Below are 23,537 nucleotides of genomic sequence, written 5' to 3' on the forward strand. Positions count from 1 at the left end.
TGTACGTTGACCGGAAACGGTTTCCGGTTCCTTACAAGATGCCAATTAAAACACAGCAAACTATTTCTCAACAAACACCACTAACCACTTGGTGAGTTGCACATTTCTGAAAACAAACATTTAGGGTTGTTTTGAACAGGTTTGTGAATGCCCATAGACAGCCATTCTGAAGCAGGCAGGGGTGATTTGAAATGAGCCAAATACCAGAGACAGGACCAATAGTCAACATTTCTGTGTCAACCACTCTATTTCATCCTAGACAAACCAGAAAGGAGGCTCAATGTTCAAAATACCGGTATTGCCCTTTAAGTGGAGGCCACAGCCAAATGTTCTTCATATCCTCACCTCCAGCAAGCCTTAAACAAAACATTCCACATTTACTTTAGGCAAGTGAAGGTCACAGCCAACGTTCTCCATACATTCACCTGCAACAAGCCAAGAATAAGCTTTTGAAAGCCATTACAAATTGGGGTCCTTTAGTAAGCCAGTATTGGACTAGATACAATGCAGGATGAATTAAAACTAAACATGTTGCCAAGTTGAAAAGGTTCAAACTTCCCATTCGTAATTGCTACATCCTAATGGGGACAAGAACATGTTCATATGTTGATTATTTTATGGATGGTCTTCATTTCTAAAAAGGTCTTTATAGACGGGGCCATTTATTTTTCAAGGTAACTTTATTGGTCATGCAAATAATTTGACATTTTCATGTTTCTCCTCCAAAGGAAGGAACACCTATTAGTAGATCCTAGTGTTCCTTACTTTAGAGAAAAGCATTTTATTAACTCAAATGCTTAATCTCATTGTCTTTAACTATTAATAATGATAATGCCATGACCTAACGATGCACTCTGGAAGTGGAGTGGACCAAAGTCCGTCCGTGTAACAGTAGATCCGAGATTGTGTAGTCTTCATTTGGTAGCCCCGCACACACGTGTAGAGCACGTTCCAGGCAAACTCCTCGTGAACTGCATTGGGCACTCTTGGCACAGCGCCACAATGTTCAACTTTAAAACAATCAAAAATACAACTCATGAATAAACTTAACTAACATTAAAAATAAGAAATATCAACCAATCTATATAGTTGCTTAAGTACTGTACATGAGACATTGTGGACCAAATCAGCTCAACCAGAACTAGATCAGCACTTGAGCAGCCAACTTCATTCATGTCCATAGTACGTTAACCAGCGGGTCTACTGTACGTTAACCAGCAGGTCTACTGTACGTTAACCAGCAGGTCTACTGTACGTTAACCAGCAGGTCTACTGTACGTTAACCAGCAGGTCTACTGTACGTTAACCAGCGGGTCTACTGTACGTTAACCAGCAGGTCTACTGTACGTTAACCAGCAGTTCTACTGTACGTTTAACCAGCAGGTCTACTGTACGTTAACCAGCAGGTCTACTGTACGTTAACCAGCAGGTCTACTGTACGTTAACCAGCTGGTCTACTGTACGTTAACCAGCAGTACGTTAACCAGCAGGTCTACTGTACGTTAACCAGCAGGTCTACTGTACGTTTAACCAGCGGGTCTACTGTACGTTAACCAGCAGGTCTACTGTACGTTAACCAGCAGGTCTACTGTACGTTAACCAGCAGGTCTACTGTACGTTAACCAGCGGGTCTACTGTACGTTAACCAGCAGGTCTACTGTACGTTAACCAGCAGTTCTACTGTACGTTTAACCAGCAGGTCTACTGTACGTTAACCAGCAGGTCTACTGTACGTTAACCAGCTGGTCTACTGTACGTTAACCAGCAGTACGTTAACCAGCAGGTCTACTGTACGTTAACCAGCAGGTCTACTGTACGTTTAACCAGCGGGTCTACTGTACGTTAACCAGCAGGTCTACTGTACGTTAACCAGTGGGTCTACTGTACGTTAACCAGCTGGTCTACTGTACGTTAACCAGCTGTACGTTAACCAGCGGGTCTACTGTACGTTAACCAGCAGGTCTACTGTACGTTAACCAGCAGGTCTACTGTACGTTTAACCAGCGGGTCTACTGTACGTTAACCAGCAGGTCTACTGTACGTTAACCAGCGGGTCTACTGTACGTTAACCAGCGGGTCTACTGTACGTTAACCAGCAGGTCTACTGTACGTTAACCAGCAGGTCTACTGTACGTTAACCAGCAGGTCTACTGTACGTTAACCAGCAGGTCTACTGTACGTTTAACCAGCTGTACATTTAACCAGCGGTACTGTACTGGTTCCTCCACATCAAAACAAGGTCACATTTTTACCTTTCGTACACAAGTATAAAGTATAGAAGCTACTGTTATAATTCATACTGTATATCTACTATAGAGCGTCTAGGATATGGGTGATGGTTTGTCATCTACCGCTGGCTGAAAAGGAGCATATATTTCTTCTGTTAAATGTACTAGTGGTTGAAGGCTTTAAGGCTGGTTGTGAGTGGTTGGAGTAAGGGCTTTAAGGCTGGTTGTGAGTGGTTGTTGGGATGTTTTGGACGGTATAAGCGGACAGTACCGTGCCTGGTTCCAGTCCTTGATTCCATGGCCACTTTTAAAAATTAGATTGTAAAATAAGTTATGAAATGAAACAAATTAGGAATTCAAGATAGTAAATCCCAGCTTACTTGAGGCTTCCTGCCGAGGCAAAGATACAATAGTCTCGTCTCCTCTCCCTGCTGCTCCACGGGCTGGAAAGCAAAGATTCAATTAGTCGTTATTGAAATTGTAGCAAATACATTATACTTTAAATATTTGTATTTCAATTCCATTATTACACATTATTACATTATAACTAAACAATTCACTAAGCCAACGTCAACGTCCCTCCTGTAAGTGGACTACATCAACAACAACACTTCACCAACAGGTTTGTAAATGAAGGTTTGAATGTTCCTTCTCATTAAACATGGAGGTCTACCATTACCTTTGCTATACAAGTATAATTTGTAATACTATTTTGTTGACCTAGGGTTACTCCCTCAATCAGCCGCCTTCAGCGGGTCCAGAACCCAGCAGCAAGGCTGTGGGCCGGTTCCAGAGAGCGGGATCCTATTATTAAGCGGGACCCCCCATCCTAGCGTCCCTCCACTGGTGGAAGCCCTAACTGGCCTGGCCCCGCCCTACAGCACGGAGCGCGCCCACAGCCACGCAGCGCCCAGGGCCCTCAGATCAAGTAGCATCGGTCTCCTGCGTGTTCCACTAAAGCAGAGGGCTGACAGAGCTGTTGCCGTGGCTGCGTCCCGCCTTTCGAACAAACTGCCTCATTTTTATGTTTTCATGTACTGTCTTTTTTTTAAAACAACTTTTAAGCACCATGTACGGCACTTTGGACAGTGAAAACTGTATTTAAATGTGCCTTATGAATAAATTGTACTTACTTGTGACGTGCAGAGCATACAGTTCATGTGGTGGGTTATAGGGGACTGTGTACACAGTCCCCTGTAACTATGTACACTGAGTGTATGAATAGGTTGCTAGGTTGGGTGGTACATACTGTGAGGATCAACTTGTCCCGTCCCGACCCGTCTCGCTGGGCCATCGTAAACGGCGGTAAAACATAGATGAGATGAATTTAGTTTCAACATGTATGGTAGGGAATACTAAATAGATTGCTTAAGCGGTCAAAATGTTTTCAAAAATTCTTCTCAGCATCCCTAGAAGAAAAAATGGTTTGTTCTAACCTGCACAAGCTGGAGGATCGGACCACCGTCCGTTACTGAGGCAGTGCACAGTCCTAGCCCCCGCCAGCATGTAGCCGGTGCTGCATGCGTACTTTACGACCCTCCCCTGCACTTGACCAGCACCATTCGGTATTTGCGGTATATCTCCACACTCGTTTTCTTAAAGGGAACAAAGTTCTTATATGAATATGTTGGGTGGTTATTTCATTTGAATACTAACTGTTTCAGAGGGCTGCATTGTGGGCCCTTATTAATGCAAGACAGATAACGGAAGGAATACTGCCCTAGGCCTAGCTTAAAAATGATTTTGTATGCATTTAAGTTAGCTGTTGTAGGCCAATTAGTTATATCCATACATTATTTTCCTCTATATCTCTTGTTTTTATTTGCATAGCTGGTCTAATTTCAAGCCATCTCGTGTCATTTTCTTGTGCACTTTATATACTAATTATATTACAATATGGTGATTCCTGTGGATGATCCTCGACTTACCTTTACAGATGGGGTGTGGGGTCCACGTTCCATCTGAACAAACTGGTTGAGGGTTTTCAGAGTGATATCCTTCATCACAATGTATCAAGATTATTTCACCAGGCGGATGGACAGCTCTCCTCACCTGGATGTCCCCGTTGGCGATATTCGGACCAATGCAGTGATCCTTTGCTGAAAATGAAGCAGGAAATTTATTCTCACATTCCACAAAATATTTGTGACCATCAATATTTAGAATCCAGATGGTCCTAAACATCTCCATGGCTACAGGTCCATTCCACACACATCTGATAGGAAGTGGAATTTTTGGAAGCTTCCAAAAATTGCCATACCTATACACTTTGGCACAGTGCTCCATCTGTCATCCGTACATGTAGTTGCTCCCCACCACTCATCCAGATCAGGTTTAAATTCACTATCACAAGCATAAAACAGAACCTCATTCTCTGCATATTGCTTTTTGTCAGGGAGAAAATAACCATGATCCAATGTGGGAGCTGGGCATATGGCTAAAACAAATGAGACAAACACAGAGACACAACATTACTTGTTACATTTATTTTGGAAAAGTAAAACAATAACGACAATAACTCCACAATGACTTATGAAATCAAACAGTCCTACCATTTACACCCAGAGGACCCCAAATCAGAAAAACAACAGCAAAATCTCTCAAGCTCATTTTGGTTTCCATTCAGTGCTCAAACTGCAGATTTGTTCAGCCCAGGGAATATTATAGGCGCATAGCAGTTAATCATTGCTAAGCTGGTAAACAGAAACATTGCCGTAAACCCTGAGTTGGCAGCCCAGAGGAGAAGCCAGGCCCTGGCTTCAGACGGGAGGTACCTGTCTAACTGCTGTTTGCAGGTGTGGGGCTGAGGCAGCTGCCCTTCAGAAAACAACAAGGGGAGAACAAATGTGAGCTTGCGAAGCCACATGGGAAGAGCAGTTGGTGACAGGAAGAGAAGCAAGATGAATGATGAATGTTATTTAAAACACACATACACACGCGCAGTACAATAAATGTGCGAAATTTGTGAACTGTTGTGAAACAAACCAGTGTGCAAAGGTTTAACCAAACTGTTTAACCAAGCAAGTAAACAGTGTCAGCAAAACAAATGAGTTGGGAGAGGCAGCATGGACATGAATAAATATTTGCCTTTTGGGGTTAAACTACCAACCAAACCTTTCTCGGTTCGATTTCCAATGTCTGAAATGTCTCCTATACAGCAGGATCCCTCCCTAACCTCCTCCATCCTGGCCTCCTTCCCTCCAGATCACCTGGACAGAAGCGTCCTCGAAACGACAATCGTAAATGGTATATGACATTCAATTGAAAATGACCCGTACGGAAGAAAGTGGTCTCCGGCCTGGCACTGAACTTAGAGAGGTACAAGATCACAGCAAATAACCCCTGTCCTCTGCCTTTGATGGCTACTGCGTTAAAGGCACATATTCACCAAACCTGACCTATGCCTAGGACCATAGTAGAAGTGGAAACTGGACCAGCTGGGGCTCAGCAATTCCCCGTGCAACTGGCTGCTGGACTTCCTCAGCGTGCCTCAGGTAGTGCGGGTCGGCAGCAACACATCCAGAACCACCGCTCTGAGCACGGGGGTCCCCCAAGGCGGTGTGCTCAGCCCGCTGCTCTTCACGCTGCTGAGCCACGACTGCGCTCCGTCCTTCAGTGGCGACCACATTGTGAGGTTTGAGGATGACACAACCGTGGTGGGTCTCATCCCCAACAACGCTGAGACCCACTACAGGAAGGAGGTCAGCCAACTGGCCACGTAGTGTAGAGATAACAACCTCTTCCTGAACGTCGAGAAGACCAAGGAGGTTGTAATCGATTTCCGATTTTCCACTGACCAGCTGCATCACTGTGTGGTACGGGAGCTGCACACTGCATCCAACCGCAGGGCCCTGCAGCGCACAGTGAAGGCTGCTGGACAGATCATCGGTGTCCCACTCCCCTCCCTCCTGGACATCTATGGAACTCGCCTCACCCACAAAGCAACCAGCATTGTGGGTGACCCCAGCCTCCCCCCCTCACACAGCCTCTCCAGCCTCCCGCCTCTCTAGGAGACGGTACCGCAGCCTCTGTGCCGGCTCCACCAGACTGGGAAACAGTTTTTTCCACCAGGCAGGAAGCTTAACTCTCTCCCCTCTCTCCATTTGCCCCCAAGAACCCTGGACCATTTACTATTTTTAACGGTATGTAACTATAGATACCGTTTTGTTTTGCCTACCTTTGCACTATTCTGAATTATTTTGCACTATTTAGAATTGATTTATGGTAAATATTACTTATTTTATTTCATTTGACCTAATTTTATCCTTTTCTACCCACTGCACCGTGGGTCAGAGAAAAACGCAATTTCGATTCCTCTATTTGTCTTGCACATGTTTTGGAATTGACAATAGAGTCCACTGGTGGACTCAAGTGCACCAGAGAAACTCTGATCCTGCTTCCTAGCCCTCCCACCCATTATTCCCATGTCAGGGAATAATGTGAGGGGTCTCCAGTAGGTTGGGATCATCCCATTTTCTGTGCTTAACCATCTCTGTGCTGCATAACTCTGGCCAGCACCTTGTAGATGGTGTGCATTGTGTGTCTGGGGAAGTGCAGCTTGTATAATAGGGTGTCTGGCTGGGAGTGCCACTGGAGGCCTAGAGCTGACTCTTGGCCATCGGTTTGATTCTGCGCCATCCAGAGCTCAACGCTCTCGGATCTTGCTGTCATCCGGAGATGACTTATGATTCCCGATTGGTTCCTGGCCGATTGACGCAGTTTGAGTCCAGGGCCTTTGTCTCTTCCTTGGATAATAGGTTCCTCATGCATTTATTCACGTAGAGCGATTTCAGGACCTAGTCGTATGGTCAGCTGTGTTCTAGGACGTGTTTTTGATAGCCTCCTCTCAGTGCTGCGAAGCCGGGGAAGCACCAACTCCATCAAAGCACAAAGCTTTGCCATAGCGCAGGCCGGCAGCATAGGGGTCACGTAACGGAAGATGACCAACACTAACGATGGTCCTGACTGTCCTCTACTCCAGGGGACCAATCAATGTTGGTTCAGTAGGGGTCAGGTGTTCATCTTGGCGTTAGACCAAGGTAAGATAACCATCTGCCACAGCATTTTCCTGTGGCTTGTTTAGGAGTGTGAGAGGTGATGGATAGACAGTGCACAGTAGGCTGCACTCTGCTGCTGCAACTCCTGTGCCCTGTAACATCCATCCTAAGAAGGTTTTGAAGGAGCGGTTCCTTAAGGAACAAGAAGGACAGGTGTCACTGCTCTGATGAGGTGCGGATTGTCCGATCCAGTGAGCAGGAGTGGTTTGACTATTATCCAAGTTTTCCCGAGGGAGCCCAAAGAGATGGCTATAGGCCCTCTGCAGAGCGCTGGCGGGCCAGCTGTGTTCGGCTAGACCCACGGTACTGCGGCACCGCAAAGGACCTTTAGCTTCTGCTGTATCATTCGGAAGGGCAGGTCTTCCTGTTTGTCTTTTGCCTGTTTTGTCTTTCCGTCCAAGACAGCATAGTCTCCGGGGTCATGCCACCGTTCCTAAGAAAGACCTTTGCTACTTTAAGTAGCACCTTCCAGCCGCCAGCTCGTTTTATCCACGTACAGGACATCTTCACCCTAGGCGGTAGGCGGGTTGGGGTTTGCTGGGCACTCTTGGCCCTTCCCTTGTTGTGGATTGCATGTAGGATGAGCAGGTTCCTGCAACTGCATATTTTGTAGACCAAGTGTTCAGTGTTCAGCGAATGGTTCTTCTGTTCGCAGTGGGGGCAGAACTTCTTCCCCCTTTCGGGTGGCCAGGGGAATGATTCCATGGGGAACCTGGTAATGCTCCATGTTGTTCAGCAGTGTTGTTGTTCCCTCTTGTTGTCTCTCTACTAGGCCCGAATCTGGTGATGTTTATCTGAACCTGGAGCTCAAACTCTCACCAGTCGGAGTGGTCGAGCAGTGGTTCGATGGGGCTGTGCTGGGTCTGATTCTATGGAAGTCGGCTTTCAGATCATGTGGAGGTTTCGCCAGCAGCCTGGAAACGTGGGAGCCACACTCCATTTCCACCTCACCCTTCCTTCCCAGCTGCTCCAGCATGCTGACAAGTGTGCACACCTTTAAGGTGAATGTCTGGAATGTCCTTGGCCCATCCATAAGCTCTGCTCTATTTCAAGCAGCAGTTGGTGGGGTTGGCCATACGGCCAGTTGAGGGCAACCAGGGTGTCTGTGAAGGCATACCTTGAGTTGCTGTACAAGTCTTTGATAAGGAGGTGTGCGCTTCAAAAGGGAAATCTAGCATTAAAGGATGTGGTGGGGGCTGCAGGCTGCATAAGAAGGGAGTACGATATCAGACAATGCACCAACTTTTTGGTTGTTAAATTAGGAGTTTTCCCAGCCCTCGCTCAGCTGTTTTATGCCTGTACTCCATGATAGTATCATCACTTCATGCACACAGAACATTCAATTTGTTTCCTTGCACCGCTGCCCAATAGACCGATATAAAGAGGAACCTCCAAGGCAATATTTCCCAACATCATAGGAGCAACTTACAATCATCATCCGACAATGAATTTGAATCAAGTAAACAGAAAGAGAATTGACTCGATCATTGACTCCAATGATACTGTCGAGGCACATCTCTAGAGACCTTGCTCAGCCTCACTCAGCCTCACCTTGGTCAGTGTTTGCTTACTTCGAAAAAGTACTTACCGAACACCAAGTACTTTTAACCTCTGATGGGCTACTATGCAGGGTAGAGGGACACTATGCAAACTCTGAATCCTTTAGTTTAGAAGGGAGACCGGCAGAGAGTGTACCAAGAAATGTCTGCTTGGATTACTGTATTATTACTGGATTACATCAGTGTATGCACCTCACTGGATCGGCTGGCGGCCGAGTGTGAAGCGGCTGGGATGAGGATCAGCACCACTAAATCTGAGGCCATGACTCTTAGCAGGAAACCAGTGGATTGCCTTCTCCGGGTAGGAAATGAGTCCTTAGCCCAAGTGAAGGAGTTTAAGTACCTCGGGGTCTTGTTCGCGAGTGAGGGTACAATGGAGCGGGAGATTGGCCGGAGAATCGGAGCAGCAGGGGCGGTATTGCGTTCGCTTTACCGCACTGTTGTGACGAAAAGAGAGCTGAGCCGCAAGGCAAAGCTCTCGATCTACCGGTCGATCTTCGTTCCTACCCTCACCTATGGTCATGAGGGATGGGTGATGACCGAAAGGACGAGATCACGGATACAAGCGGCCGAGATGAGTTTTCTCAGGAGGGTGGCTGGTTTCTCCCTTAGGGATAGGGTGAGAAGTTCAGTCATCCTGGAGGAACTCGGATTAGAGCCGCTGCTCCTTTGCTTAGAAAGGAGTCAGTTGAGGTGGTTCGGGCATCTGGTAAGGATGCCCACTGGACGCCTCCCTTGGGAGGTGTTCCAGGCACGACCAGTGGGGAGGAGACCCCGGGGAAGACCCAGGACTAGGTGGAGAGATTATATCTCAACACTGGCCTGGGAACGCCTCGGGATCCCCCCGTCAGAGCTGGTCAATGTGGCCCGGGAAAGGGAAGTCTGGGGCCCCCTGCTTGAGCTGCTGCCCCCGCGACCCGACCCCGGATAAGCGGAGGAGGATGAGGATGAGGATGAGGATCAGTGTATGCTCAATAAGCAATGAGCATGAGGATTTAGCAGGACCAGTATTTATCAAGGGATATTGCAGCTATGACAATCATAAGAACGCTTCATTAATTCAATATTTTCATGCATACGAACATTCTAAATTTCATGCGTACGATAGGATTTATCATTTCTTCTACGGACTCTTGATAAATGAGGGCCCTGGTCTCCACTACCTCTTTGAGCAGCCACCTTCCCTCAGTCAAGTTTGCACAGGACACATGTTTTTGCATAACACCTTGTGCCACACCTCTATAAGTATAGAGCCTCTTTGAGTCTCATGGTCTCATGGGTCATCTGTCTGGGCCAAAGGGTCTGGCTATCAACGTCCTAGTTGAGGCAAAACACAGGCATCTACTGGAGACAGTAATGGCGTCTCTGGAAGCAACATGGGGTAAGGTTAACATTAGTAGAGTGAACACAGCCATGTGCAGTCTGCAGAAATAGACTTAATAAAAACTACTTAAAGATCCCATGGCATGCTACTTTATGGCTGCTTATATATAGGTGTTAGTGGGCCCCTAATACAGTATTTGAAGACGTTCAAGAAATTCAGCCTTGGTACAGAATTACAGCCACTACGAGCCAGTCCCACAATGAGCTCTCCACAAACGTGCCGGGTCAAGGTGGAGGGTGGGGGTGTGGCCCTGAGCAGCTTGCGGCCATGGTAGCCATGCGCTAGTGTTTACAGTGGAATACTGAACACTCCGAGTGCTCCGGCATGAGTCCTGGAGCTCTATATCTAAATAATATCATATTATATTTAGATATCTATATAATGTAATATATATATTATCATGGTCAAAAGCTGTTTGCACCTCCGGAAGATATTATGAATCTCAAACGATCTTGGTCTGGTTCTTCCACTTCAATATTAAGTACAGACTGAACCGCGAAATGGGTCTAAGAAAGGGATTGTTGCCCGGGGTTGTCACCCGCCGGAGCCCCGCTGCCCGCCGGGCAACGGGCAATGTTCAGCGGGCAGCGGGGGCTCCGGCGGACAATCCTGGGCAACAATCCCTCCATGTCGCGGTTCCGAATTCCTTCTCAACCATGGCCGAGATAACCCCCACTAGGAGTCTCGTTGTGGAAATCCAAGAGACATCAGAGAACCCGACACAGTCTGGTCTTTTCACCAAATGGAAGCTTTATGCAAGCTTGCGTTATTGTGTTGCGTGTTATGCACCATAACACCAACAATAGAATGGTTATCCAAATAACACTTGCGTTCTTTGTGTGTGTGTGTGTTAATTTTTTCAAAGGCGGAGCAAGATACCTACTGCTCGTTTTACACCTAATGCAATTTTTAGCTACTGGGGGACCATAGGCAGGCTAGGTTAGAAAACCTCATAAAGTGAAAATTTCATGCCATGGGACCTTTAACAACAAGGGTATGCACTAGCTGAGTTTCTTGGCAAAATGTTTTTGTGTTCTTCTTTACGCTGTGTAGTGTGTATCCGTATATGGACTATGCTGATTGGCTGAAGGGTTCGTAGAAACCGTCTCATTAGGCTCATTACTAACAGTAAAAGTGATCAGGATAAAAGCGTTTTAGTGCTTGTAGATTGGTGCTTTATTTGAGGATAAAACATGAATTCAGGCGAAACATGAACATGTCAAATGCTTTATTTTGCTTCAATATATAGGGGTCTATATAGACATAGAAAGTAGTTTAGTTTAGTAGTTTATTACTAACATTTAGTTAGTAATAAACTGAGTCGCTGGCCTGTGCTCACACTAGGCAATCTCACCTGGGCCTGAGTACGGTTGCCTCTTGTACATACAGGTTGCGTATCCGTTTGTGTGTGCGTGTCGGTTAATTAGCGTCTGTACTGTGGCCTGAGCACACCTCTCCGAAGTGTACTGAGGCCACGGAATTTGAGTACTTTAGGGGGCAAACGTACTCGGGCACGCTACAGATGGCCTAGTTTGAGTGCGCCCATGGTTTAGTTCGCTACTTTGTCCCAATTGTTTCCAACAATGTCCAAACCTAGAGAAATACGTCTTCAAGGTAGCGTTTTGCTACATTGGTTTAGGACACATGGGCCCTTTAATCCCGACTTCAGGGAAAAGACTGGCCATGTCTCCACCATTGTAAGGAGAGTCAGTTCAATCTGTATTATAAACAGTGTATGTAAGCACACCCACACCGTTCTTCACCTGCTCCTTACGGTTGTAGAGCTAGCTGGATAGACTTCTAAACAGCTATTTTAATCCATTGGGCACATTTTGAAATGTGAGACGTCTCGGGTTGAATTGTGTTTTAGTTAGGCTCTTGTCTGGAGCAGGGTACTCTGTCATTTGCCTGTTGTGTGGAGATGTTGACCAAGCGATGGCTCTACAGGGAGGGGTGCTTCTGACCTCTGCAGGTGCTCACCACTGGACACACGGGACTCATCTGGTGACCTTCAGCCATCAGCAGAGGCCCCCATCCCCTACCATGATGGCTATACATTGACAGGGTTTTACATGATAGTAATAATAGGGTGGATGTAATAAATTACATTTCAAATTAAATCTACATCTGCTGGTGATTTATAGATGTTCTTTACTTAGGTACCGGTTAGGGCTAAAAGTTTCCACAATGATTATTAATTATTGCCACTTAATTACAATATTATCGCTATATATCACACTAATGAGCTAACTAGCTTAATCTGAAGCCACAGGACACCAATTCATGGCAAAGTGCCTCGTTCTCCTAAAGTTCTCACATTTCACTTTTATTTTGATGGTTTAAGTTTACTTCCGGTTCACTCTCTGTGATTTCACTCACTTGTGGTCTTCAATTTAATTTCAAATAGTTTTCTAGTTTTTGGTTAGGGTTAGTGTCCGACACCAAATCAAAGAAGAGCCGTTTTTTCCACTTTGATCTACTTGATTTTCTTGAAGTTCATGGACATTGAAATTCCCGAAAATGAGCGTGTTTTATCATCGATCCGCTTAAGGATTTTGCTGGGAATACGGATTATACTTTAGTACCCCGACCAGTAGGGAGAAAAGGGAAATTTAACAAAAACCCAAATAATTAACATAATCAGCCGAAATGAAAATATTTTTCTGCAGCGATTTTGGCATATTGTGATTGTGTTGTCGAGCAAACATCCGGTCGACAATTCTTTGACCTTTGTTGTTAATGTATTGTAGTGCATTGATTTGACAAGGTTAAAAGGCTTCCCTTTCCCTCCCCTTAAGTGATTGGTTTCCCATCACTTCCCACAAATGCACACCCTAGAAACATTATTGACTGATCAGAATTGAGTACTCAACAACGCTGTAAGTGGAGCTCATGAGCTCATGAGTCAGAGTGTTCCTCCCTACCAAGGGGCTGCTTCCTGCTTCCAGGGACCCTGGGGGCCGGTCGGTGGGCGTGGTCCGAGCCGGGGGCCCCAGAGGCCGGTCGGTGGGCGTGGTTCGAGCCGGGGGCCCCCGGGGGCCCCAGAGGCCGGTCGGTGGGCGTGGTCCGAGCCGGGGGCCCCAGAGGCTGGTCGGCGGGCGTGGTTCGAGCCGGGGGCCCCGGGGGCCCCAGGGGCCGGTCGGTGAGCGTGGTTCGAGCCGGGGGCCCCCGGGGGCCCCAGAGGCCGGTCGGTGAGCGTGGTTCGAGCCGGGGGCCCCGGGGGCCCCAGGGGCCGGTCGGTGAGCGTGGTCCGAGCCGGGGGCCCCCGGGGGCCCCAGAGGCCGGTCGGTGAGCGTGGTCCGAGCCAGGGGCCCCAGAGGCTGGTCGGTGAGCGTGGTTCGAGCCGGGGGCCCCCGGGGGCCCCAGAGGCCGGTCGGTGAGCGTGGTTCGAGCCGGGGGCCCCCGGGGGCCCCAGAGGCCGGTCGGTGAGCGTGGTTCGAGTCGGGGGCCCCCGGGGGCCCCCGAGGCCGGTCAGTGAGCGTGGTCCGAGCCGGGGACCGCCGGGTCCAGACCCAGCAGCGTCCCGAGGTAGGACTGCTCCCGGGGGTCCAGCATGTGGTGGGAGCGCACGGCGTGCAGCACGGTGGCGGGCTGCGGGGTGAGGGCGTACTTCTCCAGGAAGGCCTCGGCGGCCGCCTGGTAGGCCGCGGCCGGGGGCGGGCCCTGGGGGTGCATGGGGAGGACCCCGGGGGGCGGGGGCGGGGGGCCCTGGGGGTGCATGGGGAGGACCCCGGGCGGGGGCGGGGGGCCCTGGGGGTGCATGGGGAGGACGCCGGGCGGCGGGGGCGGGGGGCCCTGGGGGTGCATGGGGAGGACCCCGGGGGCCAGCGGGGGGCCCTGGGGGTGCATGGCGAGGACCCCGGGGGGCGGCTGGCGGGACAGGGGGCTCTGATGTCCGCCGCTGCCCCCCAAGCCCCCGCTCTGCCGCACGGCAGAGTCGGCAGACATGGGGATGGGCTCCAGCGTCACCGGAGGGCTGCCACTGCCCGCGGCGGCGGCGGCGGCGTGCCGCGGCGGTTCCCCGGGCTCGGCCTGGTGGTAGCCCTTCTGCGGGTCCTCGTACAGCGGGAGAGTGGCGGCGGCGGCCATCTTGTCGGCGTCGAGGACCACCGTGTTGATGACGTGCACGTGGTCCACGTGGTACTTGAGCTTGTCCTTCCTCTTGAAGGTGGCGCTGCAGTGGGGGCAGTTGAAGGGGCGGGCGTCGGAGTGGGTCACCATGTGCTTGGTCAGCGTCTTCTTGATGCGGAAGCTCTGGTGGCACTCGGAGCACCAGTAGGGCTTCTCACCTTAGGGACAGACGGGTGGAGACAGACAGGAGGACGTGAAGTCAACACTTACTGCGCAGACACCTTCTGTTCAAAAACACTAAGAAACAGAGAGCGGGACGTGAAATACAGACTTCATTAACTGCTAATACACGATCAAATATAAATATGAAGTAAATGAATGAATGAAATATAAACTTCATTAACCACTTATACAACTTCGAAATGCATGTAAATAAAGAAAGAAACAAAGATATATATATATATATATATATATATATATATATATATATATATATACGGTGACGCTGGAGCCCATCCCCATGTCTGCCGACTCTGCCGTGCGGCAGAGCGGGGGCTTGGGGGGCAGCGGCGGACATCAGAGCCCCCTGTCCCGCCAGCCGCCGCCCGGCGTCCTCCCCATGCACCCCCAGGGCCCGCCCCCGCCCGGGGTCCTCCCCATGCACCCCCAGGGCCCCCCGCCCCCGCCCCCCGGGGTCCTCCCCATGCACCCCCAGGGCCCGCCTCCGCCCCCCGGGGTCCTCCCCATGCATAAAGTATGCATGTATATTTCTGATTCTCTCTGAAACTTTCATTTTGATGTTGGTTTACCATAAAGAAGGAGATATCTTTATATGGAGATAAAGATAGAGAGATATAGATATACTGTACATGTATACATATAAACATAAGAAAAACAGAAAGCACAAGCACTCTCACCAGAGTGTGTCCTGAAGTGCATTTCAAGGCTGGACTTCCCTTTGAATTCTTTCTTGCAAACCTCACACTCGTGCATCGCAGTTTTATACCTGAAAGAAAGCATAAGAATATCTGACCAACTCACAAACAGGAAGAAATCTTTTTTTTCTCTCTGAAATAAACATGAAGAAATTAAGGGTTAACAAACTTCTGCCACACTTTCTCTCCCAGATGCACGGTTTTGTAGTGGACCGTGAGATGGTCAGGCCTTCTGAAACACTTCCCACATTGCTCACACTGGTGTGCTTTCTCCCCTGGGATGAAACAAGTTACACACCGAATTATTGTAAATGTACTCAGAAATAGTCTCAGAATAGTCTCAGAAATAGTCCTTTCAGTGCTCGGTTTGGTGAAACAGAATGAGAGGATCAGAGCGATTCAACGTTACCAGAGTGAGTTTTCTGGTGTTTGGTCAGGTGGTCGTGGCGAATGAATGTCTTCCCGCATTCCTCACACTCGTAGCGCTTGTCGTCGTGGTGCATCCGGAGGTGGAGCCTGAGGAGGGAGATCTTTAGACATGGGAGCATGGCGTCTGGGGAGGGCCCTCCCTCTGGCCACAGATACACACACTTTAGAGTACCTGAGAGGGTGAACCGCAAATAAATTCCTGCCCCAGTGTGTGTGTGTGTGTCTGTCTGTCTGTCTGTCTGTCTGTCTGTCTGTCTGTCTGTCTGTCTGTCTGTCTGTCTGTACCTGTACGAGCTGCCGTGGCGGAAGCTCTGGCCACAGATGCTGCAGAGGTGGGGTCTCTCCCCGCTGTGGATCCTCAGGTGCTCCTTCAGGGTGGTCCTAACAGACCAGTTCACTCATTACAACCAGTAGACCACAACTCATACAACCAGTAGACCAAAACTCATACAACCAGTAGAACACAGTCCATTACAACCAGTAGACCACAACTCATACAACCAGTAGACCAAAACTCATACAACCAGTAGAACACAACTCATACAACCAGTAGACCACAACTCATACAACCAGTAGACCACAGTCCATTACAACCAGTAGATACCTAAATACATACATACGGGACATACGCTTATATTCACCGGCTTTAGGAGGTTCTGGGTTGAATGCGTATTTTTCACCGCCGCGACTCTTGTTGAATGATTTTGCATATTCGCATCTACTGACAGTAGACGAGATTTTGTGGGTCCAATTTCCCTCTCAGTATTTTGTGCTTCTTCATGTCCTTTATGCCATAGGTGCCTGATGTCAAAGGACATTCGCAGGCGTCAAGGGGCTGATAAACCACAAAACACACCACCCTCAGCCATGTGGACAGGAAAAATGGGAACTACGTGAGAGTGTTGCTCATCGATTACAGCTCTGCGTTCAACACGATCGCACCCCAGAGACTGTTCACAAAGCTGAGTGACCTGGGCTTAAGCAGCGGTCTGTGTGCTTGGGTCCTGGACTTCCTCACAGGCAGATCACAGGTAGTGAAGATTGGCGGTCATGTTTCCAGTCCCTTAACACTGGTGCTCCACAAGGGAGTGTGCTCAGTCCCCTGCTGTACTCCCTATATACGTATGACTGCACAGCTCAAATATCATCATCAAATTTGCTGATGACACAGTAGTGCTGGGCTCCATCACCAACAACGATGAGACAGCCTACTTGCAGGAGGTAGAGGGTCTGGCATCTTGGTGTCAGACTAACTGTCTCCAGCTGAATGTCAGCAAAACAAAAGAGCCAGTGGTGGACTTCAGGAGAGGACAGCATTCCTACACTCCCCTTAACATCAATGGGGCTCCAGTGGATAGGGTAATCTGTTTTAAATATCTAGGTGTCACCATATCAGATGACCTGACATGGTCTGCCCCTATCCAGACCACTGCCAGAAAGGCAAACCAGCGCCTTTACCAGCTCCGGCAGCTGAGGAAGTTTGGAGCCTCCCCAACCATCCTGCGCTCCTTCTACTCGGCCACAGTGGAAGGCATACTGACACAGCGTATGGCTTGAGGTATGGGAACAGCCATGAACAAGACCGGAAAGCCCTCCAGAGAGTAATCCGAGCAGCTGAAGTATGCTGCAGATCAGCTCTCCCATCACTGCCCGACCTTTATAGGCAGTGATGGCTAGGGCGGCTTGGATCATCAAGGACTCTTCCCACCCTGGCAACAGCCTATTCCAGCCTCTGAAATCAGGCAAATGCTACAGGAGCATCATGGCTCGACCTGAGAGACTTAAGAGGAGTTTTTATCCACAAACCATTAGGCTTTTAAACCAGAACACTCAATGTACCCCTCTTTTAAATTCAAACTGTTCAATGCACCACATTTAGTGGTGTATTGAACCTATTAAAACCTATTGAACCTTTTAAACCTATTTATGATTATATGTCTTTTTAACATATATTATCAAATTGAGTGTCAGAGCAGTCTTGTTGTACATTTCACTTCTTGTTGTACAGGTATAACTATGTGTGTGACAAATAAAGAATCTTGAACCTTGGACCTTGAATATTGAGTTGGGTGGAGAGAGCTCCTGGAATCTTTGGGGAAAGGAATCCATGACAACTCACAATTTATTCTAAATGCTCGGGGGGAATGGTTGAAATGGTTTGCCCACAACCAGTTGTTATAATGGTGGTAACGCACCAAATTTGCGGCTTTGAATGTGTGTGACATAAAGTAAAAGTTGAATAGAAGGTCTAATACCCTCATGTCCAAATCAGGCATTATCATAGGAATATATTGCAAATAAACAAGGGATTCGACGGGGAGGTTGTGTGTTTAGGGCCGAGGATATGATGAAACTTACCGCTCCCTCACTGATTTCCCGCAAACGGGGCAGGTCCATTTCCGTTTGCCCCCGTGTGTACACTCGATGTGCCTCTTTCTGTTGCCCGTGTCGTTGAACTGGCGGCCGCAGATCCCACAGGGAAACGGACCTGCAGACAAGTGTCAGTGTCTTCACGGGACGTCTGGGACAGACAAGTGTCAGTGTCTTCACGGGACGTCTGGGACAGACAAGTGTCAGTGTCTTTACGGGACATTGACTCTAGGACAGACAAGTGTCAGTGTCTTCACGGGACATTGACTCTAGGACAGACAAGTGTCGTGGTAGTGTCTTTACGGGACATTGAGTCTAGGACAGATGAGACTTCTAAAGGCCTAAAAGTACACAAAAGTTGTAGAAAAGGTCACCTATTTAATGTATGCATACAGCAGTCTCCTCTCTAGCAGAGTGAGCCCCGGACACAGATCAAGGAGTCTGTTAACACAGTTTCACCCCCTCTCTGTACGGCTATTTGAGAGATATTTGCATAAAGGGCGAGAGAATCAACAGCTCTTGAAATGTTAATTATTGACATCGGCCCACTATTTTGAATCCAGTCGAGTCCCGATGTACGCATTTCACTTTTTAGGGGATTATTATTACCTATTTGTTTTTAACAATCTGTTTACAAGCCATTTTCTGCCTTCTAGGGTCAGACATCCTGTACTACTGTATGCTTTTATCTACAATATTGTTTCAATTATAACAGCCCACTTCTCACCCAAATGAAACTTTTCCTGGTGCTTCAGTCGGGCGAACCTGGACTTGAAGTGTTGGTCACAGAAGGTGCATTTGAAGGGCCGGTCCTGGCTGTGCAGGATCATGTGTTCCTCAAGGTGAGGCCGGCGTGTGAAGGTCTTCAGACACACCTGGAGGTCCAGAAACAAGCAGTCAGTCTACAGACCAACACACAATCGCATCCCCACTGAAGATTCTGACTGACCCTGGTGGAAAGAAAGTGAGGTGAGTGGTATTAAAGCAGGGGTACCCCACTGTTCCCAGTGGTATTAAAGTGGTATATACCCCACTGTTTCCCACTCTGCCCGGGAGCTGCTTTGGCCCAGAATCCACAAATATATTTTATAGTGAAATAATGTGTGGTTTATTACCATAATAAAATACATTGTTTACATTTCTCTATGTATATTGTTTTGTGCATCATGAACAGTGATGGGAATAACGGCGTTATAAATAACGGCTTTACTAACGGCGTTACTTTTTTCAGTAACGAGTAATCTAATTGATTACTCTTCCCATCATTATAATGCCATTACCGTTACTTCCAAAAGATGTTACTATAATTTAAGCATTTTTTTTTTCATCAGACCAACTAGATCTCTCTCTATGTCTTTACTGTTCTTCCTTGGTAAGTGGGCACGAGACAATCGCATTAATGGTAACGATTGGCTGAGGTAGAGTAACATGTCACGGTAAACCAATCAGAGGTAGAGTTGGGCGGGTGTTGTTTAGACAAACTCGAAAGCAGACACACAACGACACAAGTGAGTCAACGAGGAACAGGAATGGCGAGCCCAAATAATCCCAAAATAGTCTTTCGCAATAGTTACTTTTCACAGTAACTATTACTTTTAGAATTTGTAACTGAGTAACTAATTTAGTTATTGGCAGAAGTAACTAATTACTTTTTTAAAGTAACTTGCCCAACACTGATCATCAATACAGAATTCCACTTTTCAGGATTCAAACTGATCAAATATGAATAGTCAAATGAAACCGACACGGCATTAATGCATGCATATATAAAAAATATAGATATTGAAAACCATCGATATGGATGACAGATCTGAATGGTCAACAGATCAGTAACATTTGATATTCAGGGCTGTGACGGTTGAACGGCTAAACTCCTACCGCACATTTCCAGCCGTCACTCTTCTTGGTGCGCATGGCAAGAAACTCCTGCATCTGGTCGGGGTGGAATCTGGCAACACAAGAGGGACAGAGTGGGTCTAGTCCATCTGGACTAGGTGACTCCCGGCCAGACTATTCTGAATGCCCCCCCATGTCTGACACAAATGTCTAAACATAAATAATAGAAGATAAATAATCTATAAATTCAGAAATGCTTATCTGTGTTTCTTTCTCAATTTCAACATCTGAAGTAGTGATCCGATATTTGTGTGAGTGGCCGATATTTGCGTTTTTTACACGTTCACCGATTTTTAAATTGAGACTTGTAACATTTGTAATCATCATTGTGTCATTTTTATGATGTAAATTGAGGGAGCAAAAGTAGTAGTGGCTCCAAATATCGGCTCAAGAAAATCAGCGGCCCTAAGAAATCCATATCGGTCAATCCCTAATCTGAAGTAAAGTCAACTGGTCCACAGCAGACTGCTGGAGGGGTCTATTGTAACAAGTCAACTGGTCCACAGCAGACTGCTGGAGGGGTCTATTGTAACAAGTCAACTGGTCCACAGCAGACTGCTGGAGGGGTCTATTGTAACAAGTCAACTGGTCCACAGCAGACTGCTGGAGGGGTCTATTGTAACAAGTCAACTGGTCCACAGCAGACTGCTGGAAGGTGTGAGGTGTGAGGGTGAGGTGAGAGGGTGTGGTGTGAGGGTGAGGGGTGAGGGTGAGGGGTGAGGGTGAAGGGTGAGGTGTGAGGCTGTGAGATGTGAGGTGAGAGGGTGTGGTGTGAGGGTGAGGGTGTGGTGTGAGGGTGTGGTGAGAGGGTGTGGTGTGAGGTGAGAGGGTGTGTTGTGAGGGTGTGGTGTGTGGGTTTGAGGTGTGAGGGGGAGGGGTCAGGGTGAGATGTGAGGTGAGAGGGTGTGGTGTGAGGTGAGATGGTGTGTTGTGAGGGTGTGAGGGTGTGGTGTGAGGGTGTGAGGGTGTGGTGTGAGGGTGAGGTGTGAGGCTGTGAGGTGTGAGCCCTCACCTCCTGACGTGCTTGGTGAGCGTCTTGCGGCTGGCGTGCAGCTTGCTGCAGAAAGGACACTTGTGCTCCTTCTTCTGCAGCGGCGCGTCGCCCGCGTGCTTCTTCTTGTGCACCGTCAGGTTGGAGTTTGTGGAGTAGCGCTGGAGACAGACGTCGCACTGGAAGGGCTTCTCGCCCGTGTGCACCCTGGTGTGACTCTCGTACTTCCCTGGGAACGACGCGTACACGACATGAACGACACTGAATACATGATCACAATACTGTGTGATACTGTGAACTGATCATTTCATAGACCCTTTAATAAACCCGGATTATGGGTGTGCTCTGGAGGAAGGGAGACCAGGGGACGGTCTGCTATGAGACCCCCATTTCTGAGCTCACCTGCACGGTCAAAGGTCTTGTCACATTTGGGGCACTTGAGGATCTTCTTGTTGGCCGTGTGGATTAGGATGGGGGCCAGACCCTCGGGGTACACCGGAGCCTGGGGGACATTCTTCACCGCCGGGGCCCCCGGGGGACCGGAGAGGCCCGGCTTAGCATCGGCGTCTGAAGAACTCTGCTGCCTCTTCGCACGCTTTGGCGAGCCTTCGCCTCCGACCCCTGCCTCGCTCCCGTCCCTCGTCCTCACTCCCTCCTCTTCGTTGTCCGTCTGAAGGTCCGACGTCTCGCTCAGGTCCAGTTTAGGGTTCGGCTTTTTCTGGACTGTGTCTCCTTCACTTTCTTCGTCTTCTTCCTCGTCCTCGTCCTCTTTCGCTGGCGAGGTGGGGGGCTTCTCTTGGGGCTCAGCCAGGGGGTACACCGTGACCAAATCCCTCTTGTACTTGGCGGGGGTCCTCCGGCTGCGAGCCGACCTCCGGGCCCCGGCGGCCGTCTCAGCCGGCCCCTCGGTGGGCCCGGGCCTGGGCTCCGGGGCCGCCACCCCGCGGCGGCGGACCCCGTGACTCCGGACCATGTGGTTCTGCAGGGACTTCACGCTGCACAGCTTGCGGCCACACATGGAGCACGCGGTGCTGGTCGGTGGATCCTCGCGGACCGTCTCCTCCGGACGCCGGGGGGTCCCGGTGGTCCCCACCTCCGGGACCCTGTCCGCCGGGGACGTCTGGGACCGGCCGATGTCCCCTACCTCCGCACACAGCAGCTTCAGCACCTCCATCATGTCCAAGAAGCGAGCCGCCTCCATGAGAGCCGGCACCTCCGCCTCGGCCACCACGCACTCGGAGGTGTAGAGGAGGCCCAGGAGGTGTCTGAACACAGACTCGTCCACGTGGTCCAGGGTGACCCGCCCCGCGGAGGGGTTCTTGGACAGCTCTGCGTGGAAGTAGCTGCTGCCCTGCGCCAGCACCACTTTGTGGGCCTTGTAGACGTTACCGCCGACGGCCACAGACACGTCGCAGAACCGCTCCCTGTTACGGTCCTCGTTCAGGAACCTGAGGAGGCTGAGGCTGTGGTGGGACATGGACAGGTGTCTTGGTTTGGCCACAGCTGGTTCTGAGACTCTGCGTGGTTCTGAAGCAGCCACAGGGACCGCCTCGGTGGTCTTTGGACGGTCTGTGATGGTGCCGGCACATTTTGAATGCTGGGGTACGTTGGACTTCCTCTTCATTTCGTTGTCTGACGATAAACTATCACAAGCTAGGCCCAAAAAGGAATCCCCATCCAACACCTTAAGGTCCTTAAAGACCCCTATCCACCACCTCAAGGACCCCTAACCACCTAAAGGACCCCTATCCTATCCTAGGCTGTTTTAACGGGCCCCCTTTAAAGGAGAATGTTGACAAACGACAGAAGCGCCCCTTTGTAAAACACCAGACACGTTATTCACTGTTTACCCTGCGGATCCGTGACGCGTCCTCGGGGCTGTCAGCTGTGTGGATACACTTTAGGATGGTGATAAAGAGTGCATGTAGATATTATTTCCTGGGTGGTTGTTGTTCCTATTCTTCAAGTGCACGAGAAAACGTCGGACGAGCAGCACTTCATCTGGCGTTCTCCTTGTTGGCTGTTTCTGCTCTGTTTTAAGCGTCGACTCGTTTCAAACCAAACGATCTAGGAATAGTATATTTAATGTAGGCCTACCTTTGAAGTCGCTCATTTACTTGAGAATATGTGGTCAGAGAAATGCAAATCCGTAAATATAATAAGTGTGGTTAAGAAGAGCCAGACGAATGTGCTACCTCCAATATTCAGATCGCTATGGTGGCTGCAGGGTACAATGGGTAATGTAGTCCTGATGGGTAATGTAGTCCCGATGGGTAATGTAGTCCTCATGGGTAATGTAGTCCTCATGGGTAATGTAGTAATGTCATCAATGTCACATCAATAAATAACTCTAAAGAGAGATAAGGAAACTGTAAAGGAAACAGTGACATATTTAAAAGGGACATACAATTCGATTTAGATATAACATTTAGATTTAGATATTAAATATAGATTTAGATTTAGGATCTAGGTTTAGATTTAGGATTAATATTTATATACCACGATTTAGATTTATATATACGATTTAGCTTCAGATTAAGCATTTAATTACATTTAAGATTTAGATATAAGATTTAAATTTAGATATAACAAGTGAAGCACATTTTTCCAGCAGCAA

General features: G+C 48.6%; 2 protein-coding genes across 2 annotated transcripts; both read right to left on the reverse strand.

The window, feature by feature from the left end:
* Nucleotides 1–661: 661 nt before the first annotated feature.
* Nucleotides 662–4,896, reverse strand: LOC311360762 (complement factor H-related protein 2-like). Its single transcript, XM_084480853.1, has 7 exons — nucleotides 4,781–4,896; nucleotides 4,489–4,665; nucleotides 4,157–4,327; nucleotides 3,665–3,823; nucleotides 3,478–3,513; nucleotides 2,609–2,671; nucleotides 662–1,010 (listed from the first exon to the last, which is right to left on the reverse strand). The coding sequence occupies exons 1-7, from the start codon at nucleotides 4,848–4,850 to the stop codon at nucleotides 820–822; spliced, it is 867 nt and encodes a 288-aa protein (XP_084336979.1). The 5' UTR covers nucleotides 4,851–4,896; the 3' UTR covers nucleotides 662–819.
* Nucleotides 4,897–13,683: 8,787 nt separating this feature from the next.
* zbtb41 (zinc finger and BTB domain containing 41) lies at nucleotides 13,684–23,113 on the reverse strand. Its single transcript, XM_084480594.1, has 10 exons — nucleotides 21,323–23,113; nucleotides 20,942–21,149; nucleotides 19,912–19,981; nucleotides 18,761–18,908; nucleotides 18,022–18,151; nucleotides 15,949–16,044; nucleotides 15,644–15,750; nucleotides 15,404–15,509; nucleotides 15,217–15,305; nucleotides 13,684–14,517 (listed from the first exon to the last, which is right to left on the reverse strand). Exons 1-10 carry the CDS (start codon nucleotides 22,542–22,544, stop codon nucleotides 13,700–13,702), a joined length of 2,994 nt encoding a protein of 997 aa, XP_084336720.1. The 5' UTR covers nucleotides 22,545–23,113; the 3' UTR covers nucleotides 13,684–13,699.
* Nucleotides 23,114–23,537: the final 424 nt, after the last annotated feature.

The sequence above is a fragment of the Micromesistius poutassou genome, assembly GCF_964030765.1.
Source record: "Micromesistius poutassou genome assembly, chromosome: 16".
Classification (NCBI taxonomy): Eukaryota; Metazoa; Chordata; class Actinopteri; order Gadiformes; family Gadidae; genus Micromesistius; species Micromesistius poutassou.

Excerpts from the sequence above, each read along its gene's own strand:
- LOC311360762 (XM_084480853.1), bottom strand. The coding sequence starts at position 4,850 with ATGGAAACCAAAATGAGCTTGAGAGATTTTGCTGTTGTTTTTCTGATT. Across the intron at positions 4,328-4,488 it reads CACTGTGCCAAAGTGTATAG|CAAAGGATCACTGCATTGGT; the intron begins GTATGGCAATTT and ends CTTCATTTTCAG. Across the intron at positions 3,824-4,156 it reads CCCACACCCCATCTGTAAAG|AAAACGAGTGTGGAGATATA; the intron begins GTAAGTCGAGGA and ends GTTCCCTTTAAG.
- zbtb41 (XM_084480594.1), bottom strand. The coding sequence starts at position 22,544 with ATGAAGAGGAAGTCCAACGTACCCCAGCATTCAAAATGTGCCGGCACC. Across the intron at positions 21,150-21,322 it reads CAAGACCTTTGACCGTGCAG|GGAAGTACGAGAGTCACACC; the intron begins GTGAGCTCAGAA and ends CGTCGTTCCCAG. Across the intron at positions 18,152-18,760 it reads CCAGGAAAAGTTTCATTTGG|GTCCGTTTCCCTGTGGGATC; the intron begins GTGAGAAGTGGG and ends ACTTGTCTGCAG.